The sequence below is a fragment of the Martes martes genome (genome assembly GCF_963455335.1).
Source record: "Martes martes genome assembly, chromosome: 12".
Classification (NCBI taxonomy): Eukaryota; Metazoa; Chordata; class Mammalia; order Carnivora; family Mustelidae; genus Martes; species Martes martes.
Genome location: NC_137900.1, coordinates 82,856,568 through 82,875,711, shown reverse-complemented (window position 1 = coordinate 82,875,711; position 19,144 = coordinate 82,856,568). Strand labels below are relative to the sequence as shown.

General features: G+C 43.5%; 1 protein-coding gene across 1 annotated transcript in view; it reads right to left on the bottom strand.

Moving 5' to 3' along the window:
* The window catches only part of CNTRL (centriolin), an 88,936-nt gene that overhangs the window by 12,558 nt on the left and 57,234 nt on the right, over positions 1-19,144 (bottom strand). Inside the window, exons 21-34 of the mRNA XM_080819771.1 lie at positions 18,995-19,111; positions 18,595-18,739; positions 17,954-18,102; positions 16,045-16,234; positions 14,476-14,789; positions 12,645-12,850; positions 10,225-10,417; positions 6,845-6,975; positions 6,578-6,718; positions 6,347-6,473; positions 4,744-4,908; positions 3,850-4,009; positions 1,971-2,086; positions 1,671-1,888 (exon numbers count right to left, since the gene is read on the bottom strand). Coding sequence (XP_080675897.1) covers positions 1,671-1,888; positions 1,971-2,086; positions 3,850-4,009; positions 4,744-4,908; positions 6,347-6,473; positions 6,578-6,718; positions 6,845-6,975; positions 10,225-10,417; positions 12,645-12,850; positions 14,476-14,789; positions 16,045-16,234; positions 17,954-18,102; positions 18,595-18,739; positions 18,995-19,111 — 2,372 coding nt within the window. The remainder of the gene's footprint in view (positions 1-1,670; positions 1,889-1,970; positions 2,087-3,849; positions 4,010-4,743; positions 4,909-6,346; positions 6,474-6,577; positions 6,719-6,844; positions 6,976-10,224; positions 10,418-12,644; positions 12,851-14,475; positions 14,790-16,044; positions 16,235-17,953; positions 18,103-18,594; positions 18,740-18,994; positions 19,112-19,144) is intronic.

Genomic DNA, 19,144 nt, shown 5'->3' with positions numbered 1-19,144 from the left:
ACATTAAAGTACATCATTCTTTGTATGTACACACTCTTTCACTTCTCATGAATAAATATCTAGGAGTAATGGTAGCTCTTCTGGCCAATATATGTAAGAGTTTTTAAGTAACTGCCAAATTATTCTCCAAAGTAGTCTAACATTTTTTACACTCCCACCAATTGTGTATGTAAGTTCCATGTCATTTGGTATGATCAGTCTTTAATTTTAGCCTTTCTAATAGGTATGTAGTGTTATCGAGGTTTTAATTTGCATCTTCCTAATGGTTAATGATGAGGAACATCTTTTTATGTATTTATTTGCCATCCATTCATCTTCTTAAGTGAAACGTCTGCTCAAATCTTTTGCCCATTTGAAAAACGGGATTGTTTGTTTTCTCATTATAGAGTTATGAGAGTTCTTTGTATATATATGCTCTGGGTACAAGCCCTTTATTGAAAATACATGGTTGCAAAGATTCTTCTCCCAGTCTGTGACATGTCTTTTCATTATCTTGACAGTGTCTTCAGGAGAAGTTTTGATTTTGATGACATTCAATTTTACCAATTTATTCTTTTATGGACCATGCTTTGGGTGTCCTATCTAGGAAATTCTGCCTAACCCAAGGTCAAAAAGGTTTTTTTCCTATGTTTTCTCCTAGAAGCTTTATATATTTAGGTTTCACATTTATGTTTATGGTCCATTTTGAGGTAATTTTTATGAATATGGGTGTGGGCTGAAGTTCATTTTTGGGGTTTCGAATATGCAATCATTTCAGCAATATTTTTTGAAAAGACTGTCTCTTCTCTACTGAAAAAGAAGCCTTTGCATCTCTGTCAAAACCACTTGTCCATGGGGCGCCTGGGTGGCTCAGTGGGTTGAGGCCTCTGCCTTCGGCTTGGGTCGTGGTCTCGGGGTCCTGGGATCAAGCCCCACGTCGTGCTCTCTGCTCGGCGGGGAGTCTGCTTCCCCCCAACCCCCCCCCACCGCCTGCCTCTCTGCCTGCTTGTGATGTCTCTCTCTCTTTCAAATAAATGAATAAATAAATTAAAAAAAAAAAAAAAAACCATTTGTCCACACATCTGTGCGCTTACTTTTGGACTTTCTATTCTGTTCCACTGACTGCTTGTTCTGTCTTTATACCAGTACCATAGAGTTTTGATCACCATGGCTGTATACTGAGTTTTGAAATCAGGTTTAGTGTTAGCCCTAAACTTTTGTTCTTCACGGTTGCTTTGGTGTCATAGCTAAAAAGTTTCAGATCCTATTCCATGTCCATCCCGTGCATTTCCACATGAATTTCAGAACCTGATTGTCAATGTCTATTTTGAAAGCCTGTTGGGATTTTGACTGGGATTGTTCTGAATCTATAGATCGGTTTGAGGAGAACTGAATCTTAACAATATTGCCTTTCCACCGACAAACAGGTATTTCTCCACTCAGCTACATCTTCTAGCATTTGTTATTTTACCTTAAAAAATCCACAACAGGTTATTTTAAAAAGTGCTTTGGAGAAAGAAAAGCCTAAAAGGAAATCCACCCAGAAATGCTGCTGGTGAGCTGTACTGTGATACTGGGTTCGTGGAGTACTTTCTTTTCTTTTCTCCATTTCCATTCCCTTTTTATAGTGTGTTTATTATGCTTTAGTCTTCAGGAAGGGATCTGGCAAGCTTATTGGGTTTTGCTCTCACCGTTTAGTCTGTGCCAACTTCTTTTCCCAGCTATCCTGTTTTTCTTCGAGATCTTTCTTTTCTTTGCACAGAGACTCAATACACGACTGTAATGCTCGGGTCTCAGCAGTCATCCGCTCTACTTCCCGTCTGTCCCTCTCAAGGAGCTGCTTCTGCCACTCTATCTCCCCTTTCTGTCGCAGGGCTGTCTGCTGCAGATTCTCCAACTCCAGTCTCTCCTAAAACAGATAAAAGGGGACTTACACATGCCCAAAGAGAAAGACTACAGTTGGCTTAGGGTAAAACGGCTTTGTTTATTACCTCTAGCACTTCAACCTGAGTCTTCTCTAACTCAGACACCTTTTGGTCATGCTGTAGCTTCAAACCTTGCAGCTCATTGTTTTCAAGTTGCAACATGTCCAGAATATTCTTTAGTTCTAAGAGGAAACAGAGCATGATCCGTGCTATTAAATGTAGTTGAAAACATTTACAAAATGAAACAGAAAATAATGCTGTTGATACAAGAAACAATAGGTCATCAAAACATATTATGCTGGATTAATGGAGCTAATTGTGTTTTGTTTTGCTTTAAAGATTTTATTTATTTGACAGATATCACAAGTAGGCAGAGAGGCAAGCAGACACAGAGAGAGGGGGAAGCAGGCTCCCCGCCGAGCAGAGCCAGATGCAGGGCTCGATCCCAGGACCCTGAGATTATGACCTGAGCCGAAGGCAGAGGCTTTAACCCACTGAGCCACCCAGGTGCCCCGCTAATTGTGTTTTTTAAAAGATTTTATTTATCTGAAAGAGAGAAGGCGAAAGAGAGAGAGAGGCGTGTGCACAAATGGGGGTAGGAGCAGAGGGAGAAGCAGACTCCTCACTTAGCAGGGAGTCTAGAAGCACAGCTCGATCTCAGGACCCTGAGACTATGACCTGAGCCAAAGTCAGAGGCTTATCCAACTGAGCCACTGAGGCACCCTGGAGCTGTTTTAATGGAAAAAAAAATCCTTTTAAATATTGCTAAACATTAACTTATTAAATTTTGTTAAAAACATTTTAACAAAAACATTAACAAAGATCTAGTTTCAAGAGCAATTACCTCATCTAAATGAATTTTAGTCAAAATAAATGGGTAAAATGCTAAAATACATAAGCTGAGATTCAAATAACAATTTTTTATCTTTTTTTTTTTAAAGATTTTATTTATTTATTTGACAGACAAAGATCACAAGTAGGCAGAGTGGCAGGCAGAGAGAGAGGAAGGGAAGCAGGCTCCCTGCTGAGCAGAGAGCCTGATGTGGTGCTCGATCCCAGAACCTTGGGATCATGACCTGAGCTGAAGGCAGAGGCTTTAACCCACTGAGCCACCAGGCACCCCAACAATTTTTTAACTTTTAAAATATAGATTTTCAAAAAATATATAGATTTTCAAGTATTAACTCTCTTTTCTGATTGTACAGATATTTGCTCACTATGGAAAATTTCAAGAAAAAAAAGAAACAAATGAAAACCCATTATTATCCCACCATCCAAAGATGATCACTACAGCAATAGCAATTTGATGTATTTCCTTCCAGGAGTGTGTGCACACACATGCACATTATCTTCCAAATAAATTGGAATTATGCTCTATGTTCAGTTTTATATCTATTTTTTCAGTCTTCCCATCAGCATTTTTTGCATGCCATTAAATGTTTAAAATGTGGCTTTTAGATTGGCCAAATTTCCAAATTTCATTATAAATTTTGTTGCAAGTAACCAACTCAGGCAGCTTAATTTGTGAAACAAGGAAATAAAGTCTTACTAAGTAAATACAATATTGCTGCAAGGTATATAAATGCTTCCTTTCTCTCAGTAACTAGAAATGGGCTAAATGGTTCAATAAACATGAATTTTCAGACTTGAAACATTGGGGGGATTGGTCCAATTTTCTCTATCAAATAGCCTGTTAAGTGTTCTTCCTTCTCCACACCCTGGTCAGTAATTATAATGACTACTATGCTCTTAAATAAACTTTATCAGTAAACTTTTGAATGGCAGAAAATACTGTATTCCTTTTACAGTACTGCTTTTCTTTGCTCATCTATAACAAAGCTGAACTTTAAAAGAAGTTTATTCCACCATTTGTATTTTTTCTGTGATCTCGAATAGAGATATTTCCAAACTCCAACTTTATATGATTGCTTTCCTTTAAACTTACCAGTTTTATGTTTAGACATTTGTCCTAAAACTACCTGAAGATTTTCTTCCTCTTTTTCAATTTCCTGCTTTATGAATGCAAGTTGAGTTTTTTTTTCACTAATCTGGACATTCAGTTCTCCTTTCTGAAAACTGAGTTCTTCCAGAAGAGATTTTACTTCCTGTGCCAAAAAAAAAAAAAAAGTCAACTCTGCTTTACAAAATTATGAATAGAAATTACACTGAAATCAATTTTTTTTATTAACTATCTCATTTCACAAAAATTCTAATCTGGAAACAAGTTCAGTTTCGCCTTTTATGTCAAGAAGAGCACTGTATTCTATTTTACACCAACATATTTCTGTATAATAGAAGTAAGAAAGTCACACATTACCTTCATTTAAAATGCATAAGCAGTATTTACTCTGTGTAAGGCAATTTGTCATAGAAAGAAAAGGCTGACTCTGGTACATCTCCTGCCCTCAAGAGTCTGAACACCTTGAGGAGATTTAGGCAAGGAGTACAAACACAATCATGAAAGGTTAAGATGCCCTAGGAAATGTGCAGAGTGCCCCCAAACGCAGGAGACAGAGAAACTCCTTCCAAGGTAAAGGAAAAGTCAGGGAAGTCTTCTTAGAGGCATCAAGCTGAACCATGAAAAATGGGTAGGATCCGGACATTCACAAAAAGAAAATTCCTGGAGAAGAAATGGTATGAGAAAAGGCACAGTGGCAGAGAGAGCTACCCACGCAGCCAGAGCCCAGACACGTAACACCACATCAAACTGATGCTACAGAGGGTCAAGATTGAGGAATTTTTTTATATTTGCATTTAGAGGGGAAACCAATGAAAATATCTCAGAATAAATCTCCAACATCATCCTAGGACTCTTAAGAAAACCTAGTGAAAAACACACCCGAATGTGATTGCACTTCTCAGTTACTTCGGTTTCTCCCAGTCTCAGAGCTTCCTGGAGGTCAGCTTTGGCCTGGACCAGGCTATCCTGGAGGAGATGCAGCTCTTCCTTTTTATGCCCTACCTGCCTGTCCAAGATGGCCATCTCCTGCTGCTGACCCGACACCTGCATTAAAGAAAAGGGAAGAATGCAAAGCTTGTCAAAGACCATGCAACCTTCAGTGCCTGCTATGATGAAGAATATCCAGTCCAGCTAATGGTTGTGGGGGAAATTAGGAACTAGCCTAATTGTAATTATCCCAGCTACATGAGTCAGGAGGGCCAGGCCCCAGGGGTGCATGCACAAAATGCCTGATAAAGATCCTGAGCTCACCTACATAAAAGCACTCAAAGCATAGCAAAAATAACAATATAATAATAATGATTATCCCTCAGCTTATGGTTTTCAAAACACTTACATATCTATACCTTATTCCATTTAACTACCTTGGCAATGGAAGTCAGGCAGGGATTTTAAAAACTCATTTTGGGGTGCCTGGGTGGCTCAGTGGGTTAAGCCGCTGCCTTCGGCTCAGGTCATGATCTCAGGGTCCTGGGATCGAGCCCCGCATTGGGCTCTCTGCTCAGCAGGGAGCCTGCTTCCCTCTCTCTCTCTCTGCCTGTCTCTGTCTACTGTGATCTCTCTCTGTCAAATAAATAAATAAATAAATCTTTAAAAAAAAAAAATAAAAACTCATTTTATAAATTAAAAAAATTATTTACAATTTTAAGGATGGTACACATGTATTTATATAAAAAGCAGAAAATGCAGACATGCGAAAGGAAGAAAACAGAAGATACTCATAATGCCTCTTTATCAGATGACTGATTTGTACTTTGATATAGACTAAAAATACAAGCACAAGTGTTCATAAGCACATTTAGCATAAGTGAGCTCAGGGTGCATCCTGCTTTGGGGCTTGCTTCCTTCACTCAATAACGCATTCTATTGACTTGGGATCCAAATGTGGATTGGACTCTACTCTTTTTTTTTTTTTAAGTTTTTTTTTTTTTATTTGAAAGACAGAGATCACAAGCAGGCAGAGAGGCAGGCAGAGAGAGGGGGAAACAGGCTCCCCGCTGAGCAGAGAGCCCGACGTGGGGCTCGATCCCAGGATCCTGAGATTATAACCTGAGCTGAAGGCAGAGGCTTAACCCACTGAGCCACCCAGGCGCCCCTGGACTCTACTCTTTTTTTTTTTTTTTTTTTTAAGATTTTATTTATTTATTTGACAGAGAGAGAGCACAAGTAGGCAGAGAGGCGGGCACAGAAAGAGGGGGAAGCAGGCTCCCCGCTGAGCAGAGAGCCCAATGCGGGGCTCGATCCCAGGACCCTGAGATCATGACCAGAGCCGAAGGCAGAGGCTTAACCCACTGAGCCACCCAGGCACCCCTGGACTCTACTCTTAATCACTAGGAGATACAGCCTCATTTGTGCTTTCTATCTTCTTTTGTATTTTCCAGTCTTTTCTACAATCGAACATGCATTACTTTTTATAATCATACATTATGATGTGGGTTTCAAAGCAGCGCGAGCTTGTTTTTCAAGGCATCTGTTTCCCTACCTGCCTCCTCAGCTTTTCCAGCTCAGCCTTCGTGGCCTGCAGGAGGCTCTCGGACTCTTGAAGGACCTGCAGGTGGTGACCCTCGCTGCGCTGCGCGGTCTCGATGTCCTCCTGCAGCTTCTGCAGCCTGCAAACAGCGGCAGCAGCACTGGAGCGGGGCCGAAGGGAGGCTGGACCCCCAGTGCCGTCTTCCGGCTCAAGCCCCATGTGCCCAACAGGGGCTGTACTTACTCTCCCGTCAGGACCTCCTTCTTCTTGTTGAGACACTGGAAGTCTGAATCTTTTGCTGCCACAACTTCATTTATTTCTTTCAAGATTTCCTCCTGCTCCATTTTGTGCTGCTCCAAATCCTTTGCGTCAGCCTGGAGCAACCTAAAACACGCTGCCTTATTCTCCAAGGCCCCTTAGACTTAACCAGCCACAGTTACCATAAGGCGATTATTAGCCCCTTAGAACCAAACTTCTCATCTCCCTGAACAGCTGAGGGACTCCACCTACCTGAGCTGCTGGTCGGCTTTGACAAGGTTAACAGCAGTTTCCTGGGCTCTCTTTTCTAACTCCTCAGCATCTTTCTCAGTTTGCAATAAATTTTTCTTGGCATCGGTGAACTTCTCAACGGCATTTTTTGTCTAAAAAAGACATGGGCATTGAAAGCAATTCAGTCACCATACTCCCTTCACAGCTATTGTGGTATAAACTGGTACGACTCTTTCAGAAAACAAGGCAAGACAGAAAGACCGGTAAAGATGTTCATTCACGCTTCTCCAATTCTCAGAAAAGAATTCAGGAGTCAAAACTACTGCACAAAAATACTCACTGTAGATTGGTATACGACCTGACAAATAATAGATTTAGTAAATGACAACACATCAACACAACAGAGTACTGTGTAGCCTTTAAAATGACAACATAGCGGGGCGCCTGGGTGGCTCAGTGGGTTAAAGTCTCTGCCTTTGGCTCAGGTCCTGATCCCAGGGTCCTGGGATCGAGTCCCGCATCGGGCTCTCTGCTCAGCCGGGAGCCTGCTTCCTCCTCTCTCTCTGCCTGCCTCTCTGCCTACTTGTGATTTCGGTCTGTTAAATAAATAAATAAAATCTTTAAAAAATTTGATTAAAAAAAATGACAACATAGCAACAAATGTTGATATTATTATGTGGGCTGAAAAAAAATTTTTTAAAAGGTACACTACTCTAAGAGCAGCTATGTAAAATTATATCTGTGCCCACAAAGACAAAAGGGCTACCCAAAAGAGAAAAAGTCCCTTGAGGGTAGGGAGGCTGTGAATCTTTTTACTTAAAAATAATCTGTATAGGGATGCCTGGGTGGCTCAGTTGGTTGAGCGTCTGCCATCGGCTCAGGTCATGATCCCAGGGACCCGGGATTGAGCCCCACATCGGGCTCCCTGCTTGGTGGGGAGTCTGCTTCTCTCTCTGTCTGCCGCTCTCCCCCTGCTTGTGCTCACTCTCTCTGACAAATAAATAAAATCTTAAAAAAAAATAACCTGATTATTATTAGGCTATTTTTTTACTTAAAAATATCTCCCAATTAAGTGACAACAAACTGATTTCATCAATATTCTCTCCTCTTAGAGATTATTGCTGTACTGTATTATCATGCTAAATAAAACCTCATTGACTTAAAGATAATATAATTATGGCTGAGAAAGACAAATACTAAATATTTTTATTGAAGTATTTAAAGATCTTCCTATACAAGATTTGGCAAAAACAGATTTTTTTAAGAAAATCAACTTGGTTTCCTTTTTCTGTCTAAAATAAGAGGCTTAAAACAATGTCACCAAAGGTCCAAAAATAGTGTTTGGTTTGCACTTGGTTGAGCAGTGACTCACCTTCAGACAGAAAGCTCCAGTTCTGCAGTTGCATTAAACTCATAGGCATATGTTAAACTAGTCTACTAAATATCCCATGTGGATGAAAAGGGTTGGCAAGCTCCTAAACAGCTAGATACATATATTTTTTCATTTAAAACCAATTAACATATAGTGCACTATTAGTTTCATCAGTTGCACACAGCCCCCTGCTCATCACATCACTGCCCTCCTTAATGCCCGTCACCCAGTTTCCCCATCCCTGTCCCCTTCCCTTCCAGCAACCCTCAGTTTGTTTCCTAGAGCTAAGAGTCTCTCGTGGTTTGTCTCCCTCTTTGATTTCATCTTATTTTTTACCCCCTTTGCCTGTGTTCATCTGTTTTGTTTCTTAAATTCCACATGAGTGAAATCATCTGATATTTGTCTTTTTCTGACTTATTTCACTTAGCGTAACACCCTCTAGTTCTAACCACGTCACTGCAAATGGTTAAAAGACCTCATTTTTGATGGCTGAGTAATATTCCAGTGTATCAGACAGCACTTCTTTCCCCGTTCATAACAGCTAGATATTTCACCGTCCTTCCTTCCACGTCAGAGCTGGTTCCTGTCAGTTTCATCAGCAAAGCACTGGACAAAATGCATTAGGTGCTCCAGAAAGTCACATTTCTAAGTAGCTCTTGGTTTGTTTCTAGGTTAAGTTTTAACACATCTGGCATCTTTACAAAACACACCATCTTCTCCCACCCTCCTCCCCCTTAAGAAGCTGCCTCCCTGAGTCATTTTGGGAGGCTGAAGGAGAAAGAGCTCACCAGCCTCGGTTCATTTACTACCTGCCAACTACCAATAGCTTTAATATTCTTTTATATACCAATGGTAAATTCTTCTCTAGTCCTGCTCACACCCATGTTCTCTCACGATCACGTAACATGTGACAGAAGAAGGAACTGATCATCTGAAAAGACACCAGGATGTTTTTCCATTCTTATTAAAGCCATCACTCACAGAACTTCTTTAATAAATCCTTCATTACAGTTCCCGGGTATTAGATTTCTATTCATTTAAATCTGTCCGTGTTGAAATAACATCATACAAACGGTAGTTCCTGAAATGCTCCATGTGGGTCTGGGACTTCTACACTCTGGAATTCTCCTCAGACTAAGAAAGGTCTCTTGGTGAAGCAGAACTTCAGCTGTGTGCCTCTGGGCTGGCTACCAGCCTCCCTGTGCCGCCTTGCTGAACTGAGCTAAGCACCACCTTGCAGGATGCCAGGAAAAGTTAAAGGAAGCGGTATTCATCAAACAGCCAGTGTGTGCCCGGGACAGAGCCCCAGTGACAGGGAGCTCCCTTCCCTCCTTGATTTCCCTCTGTGTTGTATTCTTGAGACCACAACTACCTCAGACCAAAAAATACTTGACTCTGTAACGTCCACTTGGAGAACAAAGTAATACTAGGAAGAAGTCTTCTGAGATAACACTGCTATTTTAGACTATAAGACTGACCTATTTAATACACAGAGCTATCAGAGCGCAAACAATTTTAAAAGACACACACAGGATAAGGAAGTAGGGTGTGTTAGGAACTCAATGACTTTAGCAGCTTTCAATATGCTACTTCATTTAGGGGTGCCTGGGTGGCTCAGTCAGTTAAGCTGCCTTTGGCTGAAGTCACAACCCCAGGATCCTAGGATTGAGCCCCACGTCTGGCTCCCTGCTCAGTGGGGAATCTGCTTCTTTCTCCCTCTCGCTCTGTTGCTCCCCATCCCCCACTCTTGCTTCCTCTTTCCCTCTCTCTCTGAAATAAATAAAATCTTTTTAAAAATATGCTACTTCATTTAACCCTTACTGAACAGCTTTGGTATTCTTCGCCTGACAGATGAGGAGAGCAAAGCTGGGGACTCGGGGGGCTGACGAAAACTCTCACAGCTTTAGCTAGCAGAGCGCGGCCTGAAACCCAGCCGTCTGCCTCGGGGGACTGTGTTCTGGTGTTTTCTTCCTAGTCCTTCATGCTGCCAACAGTAAGCTGCCTCACCCCAGAGCACAACAGAACATACTTTCTCTCTCGTGCATGAAAGTTCCGTTTCGGCCTCCGCCAGCAGCCGGTCGGCTTCCCTGAGCTCTGCGCGGCGCTTCAGAAGGGTCCTCTCGAGGCACTCAATTTCATCGACAATATCTTCATGGTGTTTGAGTGACTTCTCTGTTTCCAGTTCATTCACAAGACTTTCAACATTTCCATCAATGAAGTCTCTAAAAAATCATATGCCCACACATTACGACACTTTAAATGCGGACAATATAGACCCTTGTAGCCTGATAAAAAGACGTATGATGATTTTCTAATTTCATATGAGAAGCAGTGGGAGAGACAGCTGCATTTGATTATGTTCAAGGCCTATGTTTACACTTTCATTCAACATGGTATGCTGTTGGGGGCGCCTGGGTGGCGCAGTCAGGTATGTGTCAGACACTTTGGCTATGGTCGTGATCTCAGGGTGGTGAGATCAAGCCCCGTGTTGGGCTTCGTACTCAGCGTGGAGTCTCCTCGAGAGTCTCTCTCCCTCATCCTCCTTCATCCTCTGCCCTTCCCCCAGCTCTTGCATGCGTTCACAATCTTTCTAAAATAAGTATCTTAAAAAAAAAAAAAACAACCCATGGTATACTGTTGACAGTAAGTACACAATATGTATAAAGTATGATGTAGTTGTTTCATCTTTTTTGATTCGTCTTTTTTTGGTCAGCACTTGTCAAGACAATGTTGATATTTCTATTCTTCTGTGGTATAAAAATAAAACTATTATCATAATAGTCATCCATTCCCTTCAAACCGTCTGTCAAGTCACAGCTTATCAGCTGCCTCAAAGACGACCTAATTTTGTGATTTACTCTGTTCTGCTAGAGTAAAATTACAGTGACGGTATTTGACAAATCAGAAAGCAAGACACAGGATTCACTAACTCAAGGCTAACGTGTCAAAATTATTTGCAAATGGAAACCGTGACATAAAAACACGCAAATGAATTCATCAACATTAACAAATTCTTTCTCTTTAAATGAAGGCATACAGATGATCTTTATTGTCTTATTTGGACATTTCTGTGTTATCCAAATTCTTTAAAATGATCATTTATTATACTTTTAAAACTAGGAAAAAGGGTAGTTATCCCACTATCTTATTATCCTTCCTCAAAAAACCTCACAATAAAAACCCTCTCCCCTATCACATACCTACAAAAGTAATAGCATAATCATCTTTGAAACCGTCAAACATCTAGTCCCCATCTTCTCTTGGTGTGACCCTTGCTTCTCCCTGCCAGGTCTATTAGCCAGTCATGTGTGAGCTCCTAGAAGGCAGCGATCACAGCTCACTCACCTCTGCAACCTCCACAGATCTCTCCCCAACCTTGGTGCCTGGGCCAGTCTGGCTTACATGACAAAAAACTGGGGAACAATCATAACCCACGGACGACTGCAGAAGATGGGCTTCTACCTACCCGACGCACTCAGCAGATACTGCATCTGCTAACGGGCCCTGTGCCGGATGCCAGGGCACAAGGAGGGAAGCCCAGCCATTGCCCTCCTGGGCTCCTTACAACATGGCGTCAACAGTACTATACCCAACGTCGCCAGCCCCAAACTGCGGGAGTTAGAGATGAGAAAGGCTTTGTGTGAGAGATGGAATCCCTGACCTTCACCTGGAAAGACAGGGTTGGGGGTTAGGCGCAGGTAGAGAAAGCATTTTAGGCAAGGACATATGGGAAGCAGGAGAAGATGTGGTGTCTGGGGAACCCACAGAAGAGCAGACAGGGTGTGTGGGAGAGAAGGGTAAGAGAGACAGGCAGGGTTCAGATCTGGAGGGTGGGGTACACTGTGTTGGGACTGCATCACATGGGGGAGTGGCATGCTCAGATCTTAGCTACGTCGAGGGTAGAATGGAGAGGCTTGACACAGAAGGCCAATGTGGAAGCTATTACAACAACCAAGGATGACATGATTAAAGGCCAAGGCAGCAGTGATTAAAGAAGGGAACCAGCTTGACAGCTCTTTGTGTATATTTGTAGGACCTGGACACTATCTGGAGGCTTGGGAAAGTGCGGAAAGAGGAGCTGAGGACACCAGGCATGTTTCTAGCCAGAGTAACTGGGGAGGGTGGATGGCCGTGCCATTCCCCAAGAGGGCCTACAGGAAGAGCTGATTGGGATTACTGGCCAAGAGAACTCAGACCTGCACTGCACCCCCTGGGAGTCGCCTCGAGGCTACTACTTTAATTGAAATTCAACTCTATTCCTCACTTCCATTAGCCACATTCCAAGGGCTCAATAGGCACATGCGGCTAGTGACCACTGTTCCAGATAGCATAGATCTGCAGCATTTCCACAATCACAGAAAGTTCTACCGGACAACACTGACTTAGGTTATCTTAATGAGCCAATATCACAGTCATCAGAAACATAAAAATAAAATGGCTAATAATTACTTTCGCTGTTGATGTTGCTGGATGATTCTATGTAATTCTTCTACTTCATACTCTAAGTCTTTCTTCTCTTGCAAAAGACCATCAATATTACGGTGCAGTTCTTCCAGTTCTTTCTCTGATTGCCGCTTAGATGCTCTCATGCACGGTTCCCGTTTCTCAGATTTTAAATGCTGCATTATGTCTTCTAATCTAGAAACTTCATTCTCCTGAACAAAGGAAAAAACGCAGTACTGAGAACATCCTTGATGTTTCTCTTCTTTCCTGCCAAAAGCTGCAATTAACTGTGCTCAAGATGCTACCTACAACATGAAAACGGTGGGAGCTTCTAGGACATCAATGTGAGAAGAAACATTAAGTCAGGCCAATTTTCCACGTACCACAGATGAAACTGATGAAGAGAGCTTTTAACTTTTCCATCGGCCCAACTATGGTTGATACACATTCCCCAAGCACCTCTTACGCATAATCTCTATCTCCAGAGGACAGCAAGTAGCAGAAGAGAGAGACACAGGTCTTTCCCTCCTCTGGGCCCGGGGAGGGGAGCTGTCTGCTCCCAGAGGGAGAGGTGTTTTGCCTGGGTTTTGAAGAATAAAGGACATGGGGAAGACCTAAGCTGAAGAAAGAACACGCAAATGCACAGACGTCTAGGAGGCCACGTGAGAAACTACAGGACAGCTGGGTACTGCTGGCGGGTAACAGAACCAGCTTAAGAGGGGATCGATCACATGCCAAGCCGACAGCACTGCCGTAAACACATGTGCACTGAGACTCTGCAGGGCTACGTGGGCGACTAACGTTTTAACCACGTGAGCACATGCAGGCCCCCGGCAACCAGCCTGACCGATTGTTTGTTCTGGTCCTTGTCTTCCTCTCAATCTCCTGGGAGGAAAAGGAAAATTAAAGAGCTCTAGGTTCCTTGAGTTTGAAGGAGGAGTTTGTAGTGCATTTTACTTCTTTAGAACCACAGAGTTACAAAGCAAGCTAGTGATTAGCAAGTAACCTAGCCTTAGAATTACTTAGTAATCTAGCCTGACAAAATGAAATACAATAAAAATTTATGCAGTCAGGTCAACTAGACTGTCTACAAATATTAAGAAATGTTATGCAGTCATTAAAATGCTGCTTAAAAACATTTGTAAAACTATGGGGAGGGGCGCCTGCGTGGCTCGGTCCTTAAGCATCTGCCTTTGGCTCAGGTCATGATCCCAGGGTCCTGGGATGGGGCCCCACATCGGGCTCCCTACTCAGCGGGAAGCCTGCTTTTCCCTCTCTTGCTAGGTCTCTCTGTCAAATAAAATCTAAAAACCATGGGGAAATGCCTGTAATGTTAAGTGGGAAAAACTGTACAAAAAGCTAAGAATTATGAAAAGAAAAAAATAATCATGAATCTCACCACCCAGAGATAATTCCCACCACAACCTTGCTGCTCATACGTGTGAATACACAAGCACACACATGTGGATGCGTGTCCATGCGCAGGTACACGTGTGTATAAGCACAGGCACTACTATGTGAATATACTTCCATGTACACATCAGTACTTGTCCTAGAAAATATAAAATTAGCTCTCCAAAAATGGTTAATTTCTGGACTGAAAGCATTTTTTGTTGTAAGATGATTAAACAAAGCATTTGCAGACTGGCCTGGTAGCCTAACTCTTGTCCAGAAGAGTATGTTAATAAGAGAATGCTTACTCCATTCTAAACACAAACCCTATGAACACACTTGGGACATAATCTGTTCATAAATAGATCAATTCATTACATATATACCCTTATTCAGTCTCTTGTGGAAGCAGTGTGGACAGGGGGTCCTGTGTCTTTCCACTTACCAAGTTATGGTGTTCCGGGACGTTGCAGTGCAGCACCCCCATGGGGATGAGAGGTATGGAGAAGTGGGGAGGTGGAGGCCCATACACGATGGGAGCCCCAGTGGGAGGTGGGCCATAAACAACAGTGCCGGGGCTGAGAGGTTGGCTACTGCTGGGCAAGGGAGGAGGGGGCGCATATAGGGCCATGCCCTGCGGTACAGGAGAACCATCGGGAAACACAGTGTACATCATGTATCCGTGAGGAGGTACAAATGGGTGGTCCTCTTGGTCCTCTAACTCGCTCTCTTCCTGGCTATCTCCTCCGCTGTCTGCATCTTGAAAGAAATAAACGGAAGAGTGTTTTACCCCCGTGGCTTACAAGGTAAACAAATTTAGCAGAGAACGGCAGCATTTAGGCCCAAATCCCTGAGATGTGAGAATGAAATTTTGCAAAAGAAGTCAAAGCGGTTTTGAAAAGTTGATCAAAACAGGGATTCATATATTTTCAGTGGCTGATAATGGAGTTTTTCTTATGTCTATCTGTTAATTTCCTTTTTTTTTTTGGTCTTCATTCATTCATCTATTCAGCAACCATTCAGGTGCCTGCTTCAGGCTACAGAAGAGACCAACAGAGATGCAGAAAGGAGCAGTGAGACCCACAGCTCTCAGCACTTACCACGATCACGACGCATGGCCCTCTCTAAGCTGCTGGCTCCCCTGGTTATCTCCCTAACAGGCAAGATCTACATTTATCACTGCTGACACACAGCCTAGCACACAGCAGGCACTCGATAAATAGCTCCTGAATAAACACATTCTCTGAAGGTGACATTCCCCTTTTACACTCAACGGTCTCAGAGGAGCAAAACACTCTGCCTAGGATCACGCAGCTAGCCACTGCAAGAGCGAGGACTGACTCCCAAGTCTGACTCTTCCTCTCGGAGCTTTAGAAGATGGACCTGTAACACTTCATTTTAGCCGAGCTAACCACCACCATGACACAAGGATGGTGGCACCTGCCGTGGCCCAGGAGCGCAGGCAAGGCAGCGTGGAGGAAGGCTCCACAGAGGAGTGTTGTTTGCAGGCCTGAATCTTGAAGGTTGAGCAGGAATAGATTTAGAAGAGGAAGAAAGGATGTTCTTTTTTTTTTTTTTTTTTTAAAGATTTTATTTATTTATTTGACAGAGAGAGAGAGATCACTAGTAGGCAGAGCGGCAGGCAGAGGGAGAGGGAGAAGCAGGCTCCCTGCTGAGCAGAGAGCCCAATGCAGGGCTCGATCCCAGGACCCTGAGGTCATGACCTGAGCCAAAGGCAGAAGCTTACCCCACTGAGCCACCCAGGCGCCCCAAGGAAGGACCTTCTAAACAAGAGTTTAAAACAGGGAGGTGAGTGGCACACAGCATGCTGTGGGGATCTTAGGCAGCTGGGATGGCTGACTTCAGGACAGTAATGGGAAGTGAGATGAGGTCAATGGCCAAGGCCCAGCATGGAAGGCCGTGCAGAGCAAGCTAAGGAGTCTGGCTTGTGTCTTACGGATTTCAGGGAACCAATACAAGAGACACACAACTTCCCTTCTGTGATTTAACTTACCTCTATTTGAAAACGATTTATGTAACCCACTCCTGATGGGAGAATACACCCAGTATCCCGAAACAGGTGGAGGCCCACTGTCCTCTTTTCCATCCTGCTGTCCATGGCGTGCTTTTCTAACAGGAGTTGAGGCTGTACACTTTAGGCCGACACCAGAGTCCTTGGTGGCCTGGGAACTGTGGCTGGAAACCTAAAATAGATGATAGAAGAGCCCACTATTTATCAGAAATGAAAAGGCTGAGTTAGAGAATGCCTAAGTCTAGAACAAAGTTGAGATGTGGCAAAGTTGAGAAAGAACTGGTTTCTTTTCATAGATTCTGATTCTCATTTTTCAGACAGAAGACAGACATGATTACCCAGTCAAGTCAGGTAAACGGCCTGAGTGTGGCCTCTCTTCGCCAGTACTCATCTTTCCTGGGGGGCTTCTCCCCTTTTGCCTTGTCCTTGATGGCCCACCAACAAAGACCAAGGAAACCAGTGAATTTTCAAGGCCATCTGGGATATTAGTCTCCTGCTGTCTTGACGGTCCACCAACGAAGGTCAAGGAAACCAGTGAATTTTCAAGGCCATCTGGGATATTAGTCTCCTGCTGTCCTGGGAGCCTGGTGTGGGCCAAGAGGCTCTACTCCGCCACCTTCCCTCCTTTCCATTCATAAACAGGTCTGCTTCCCAAACCCTCGGCCAGCTCAGCCTTACCACATTACATCTGACCTACACAGCTTCCACCTCCAACCCTGGTTGTCAAGGCTGTCTGGATTCTGGTTAAGTCGACACAGCCCTGGAATCCTACTACGTCAGCCTCTTCTCCCTGACGGTTGCCTGTCAGCTGATCCTAGCAGGGTGTTACCCAGCCCCTCTGCTCTGATGTGGGTCACTTACCATCCTCTCCTTACTTCTCACCTTCAAGCCCCAAACCTTGACCTTTTGTCTCCTGAACATCCCTCGGTGCCATCTCTTCTCCTCCAGCTCCACTGCTCTAGCTCCAGCTTCTGTCCCTCATGGAATGAGTTCACATAGCGCCCCTGCACCACCCCGCCCTGCCCCAAGTTCACCCACCGCAATTCGGGCCCCCACACTCAGCCCGGTTACTCCTCCTAAACTATGCCTCTGATCACATTACACACAGCCTCGGTCCCCAAGGTTCCACAAGTCAGTGCAAGAGATTTTGAGGCCCTTTTCAAAAGCATGAGCCCTATCTACTTTTCCAGACTCACCTTTCACTGTTCCCATCCAACCGTCCAGCCCCACAAGGCTACTCACCACAGCTAACCCAACTCTCCCCTTCTATACCTTCTCCCTCCTAAAAGCCCACCCCTTGAGGGCTAAGTGCTGACTTCATGACTGTGTGTGAAGCCTTCTTTCCTGAACTTCCCCACTGAGGGATCCCTAACACTTCTCTACACCAGAGCACACAGGTCAAGTCTGTTGTCACGTGCATGCCACCGTGGCATGCGTTACACAGGTGTACCTGTCTCCCCCCCAGTGCATGAACTCCTTGAGAGCAAGAGCTAGACCATTCCTCATGGCACACCCTCCCCCACCCCAGATTTCAGTGAACATGGAATGAAACGTGGGCTAAAATCAAATGAAATCCAGGCACCCAGTTTTCTATCAGCCTCTGCATAATTTTATACCCATTTCCAACAGGGCGTCTGGGCTCGTCACCTTATCCCCTTGCAGTACCTTCTATCAGGCACCCACAACATGCCACCTGAGCAGGAACGGGCAATGCCAATACTCCTGAGAAGGCCCTATTTTCACCTCAAATATTAAGGACTGCTAAGAACCTCAATGCATTAGCTTAGACATATTATTCTCAACACCTTCTTGACAAATTGGGAGAAGAGAACATTGTCACATTTCCTGCAAGAAAATTCAGTATACACTCCCAGCATCACAGACTTCCTACTTTTGATGATGATGGTGGTGGCATAAAGTACCAGTAGCCTCGTCTTTTGAAAGGATCTGTCATGCTGCTGATGTAATCATTCTGATGAGAAACCTCACGTCGAAGTTCGGCAATTTCTTCCAAAACATTTTCAAAGCTTCCTTTGTTATCTGCGAAGGAATTTCAGTCTGTGAAACTGGGCATGAAATCATCTATTTCCCTCCTCTCTCAATGCACACGAGTGATGCCATGGCAGCCAATGACTTTGATCAGCTCCTCAAAGCTGACTTTTCAGCCTGTCCCATGGTAGTTTAAGTTTTTGCTAACACTTAAAGAGGACAGATAAACCCCTCTCTTGTTCATTTATAAACTGAACCAGAGAAAGAAAACAGATCTGTAAACATTGTTTCTTTTGAAAATTCAAAAATCTCTTGTCTCATTGTAATCAAGTTTCTTAAAACTTCACTTACATAAAGTGTTTTTTAAATTTCTTGCTTTTATTCATTAAGCTAATTATCACAGCTCTATAAAGCAAGCATGGAATTGATCTATTACAGTTAAAATAAATTTGCGATGGTGAAAAGCAAACAGGATGATCTTTTTTTTAACACGATTTGACTTGATTTTAGAAAAACTACCCAAATCAAAGCCCAATAATTTACCAGCCCCGGTGAGGTCGAGTAAATTCCGCAGCCTTGCTATCTCTGTCCTTTGTCTCTCCATTGTCTCATTTAGTTTCTCCATCTCCACCACATGTGAGTTCACTCCTCCAGTGCTGACATCTACTTTCTCCATCTGATTCCGATACTATTAAAAATATCACATACACAAAGTTGCCCATGAATACTCTTTCCCAGATGCACTTATCTTTGCAACTCGATTTAATACTTCTAGAACTTTTACCCACACTTTCCTCATGAGGATGCCACGTCACTCCTTGTATTGAAATCGCACTCTGCCTGGCACACTTCCAAATTCTCTGAGTAGTCACCTCCGCTACTTTTGTCTTTTAGGAACCGATACAGGCCCATACGGAGGAGATCTCAGAGTCCCAGCACTGACCTGCTCCTCTTTATCTCTGAGAAGGTTCTGCAGGAGCTCGATCTCTGCTTCCGCTCGGGTCAGATCCCTGGCTGCTTGCGCTGCCTTTCTGCTGAACCTCTCCGTCTCCTGCAGCTCCTACTGGGACAGAGGTAGGAGAAAGGCAGCACT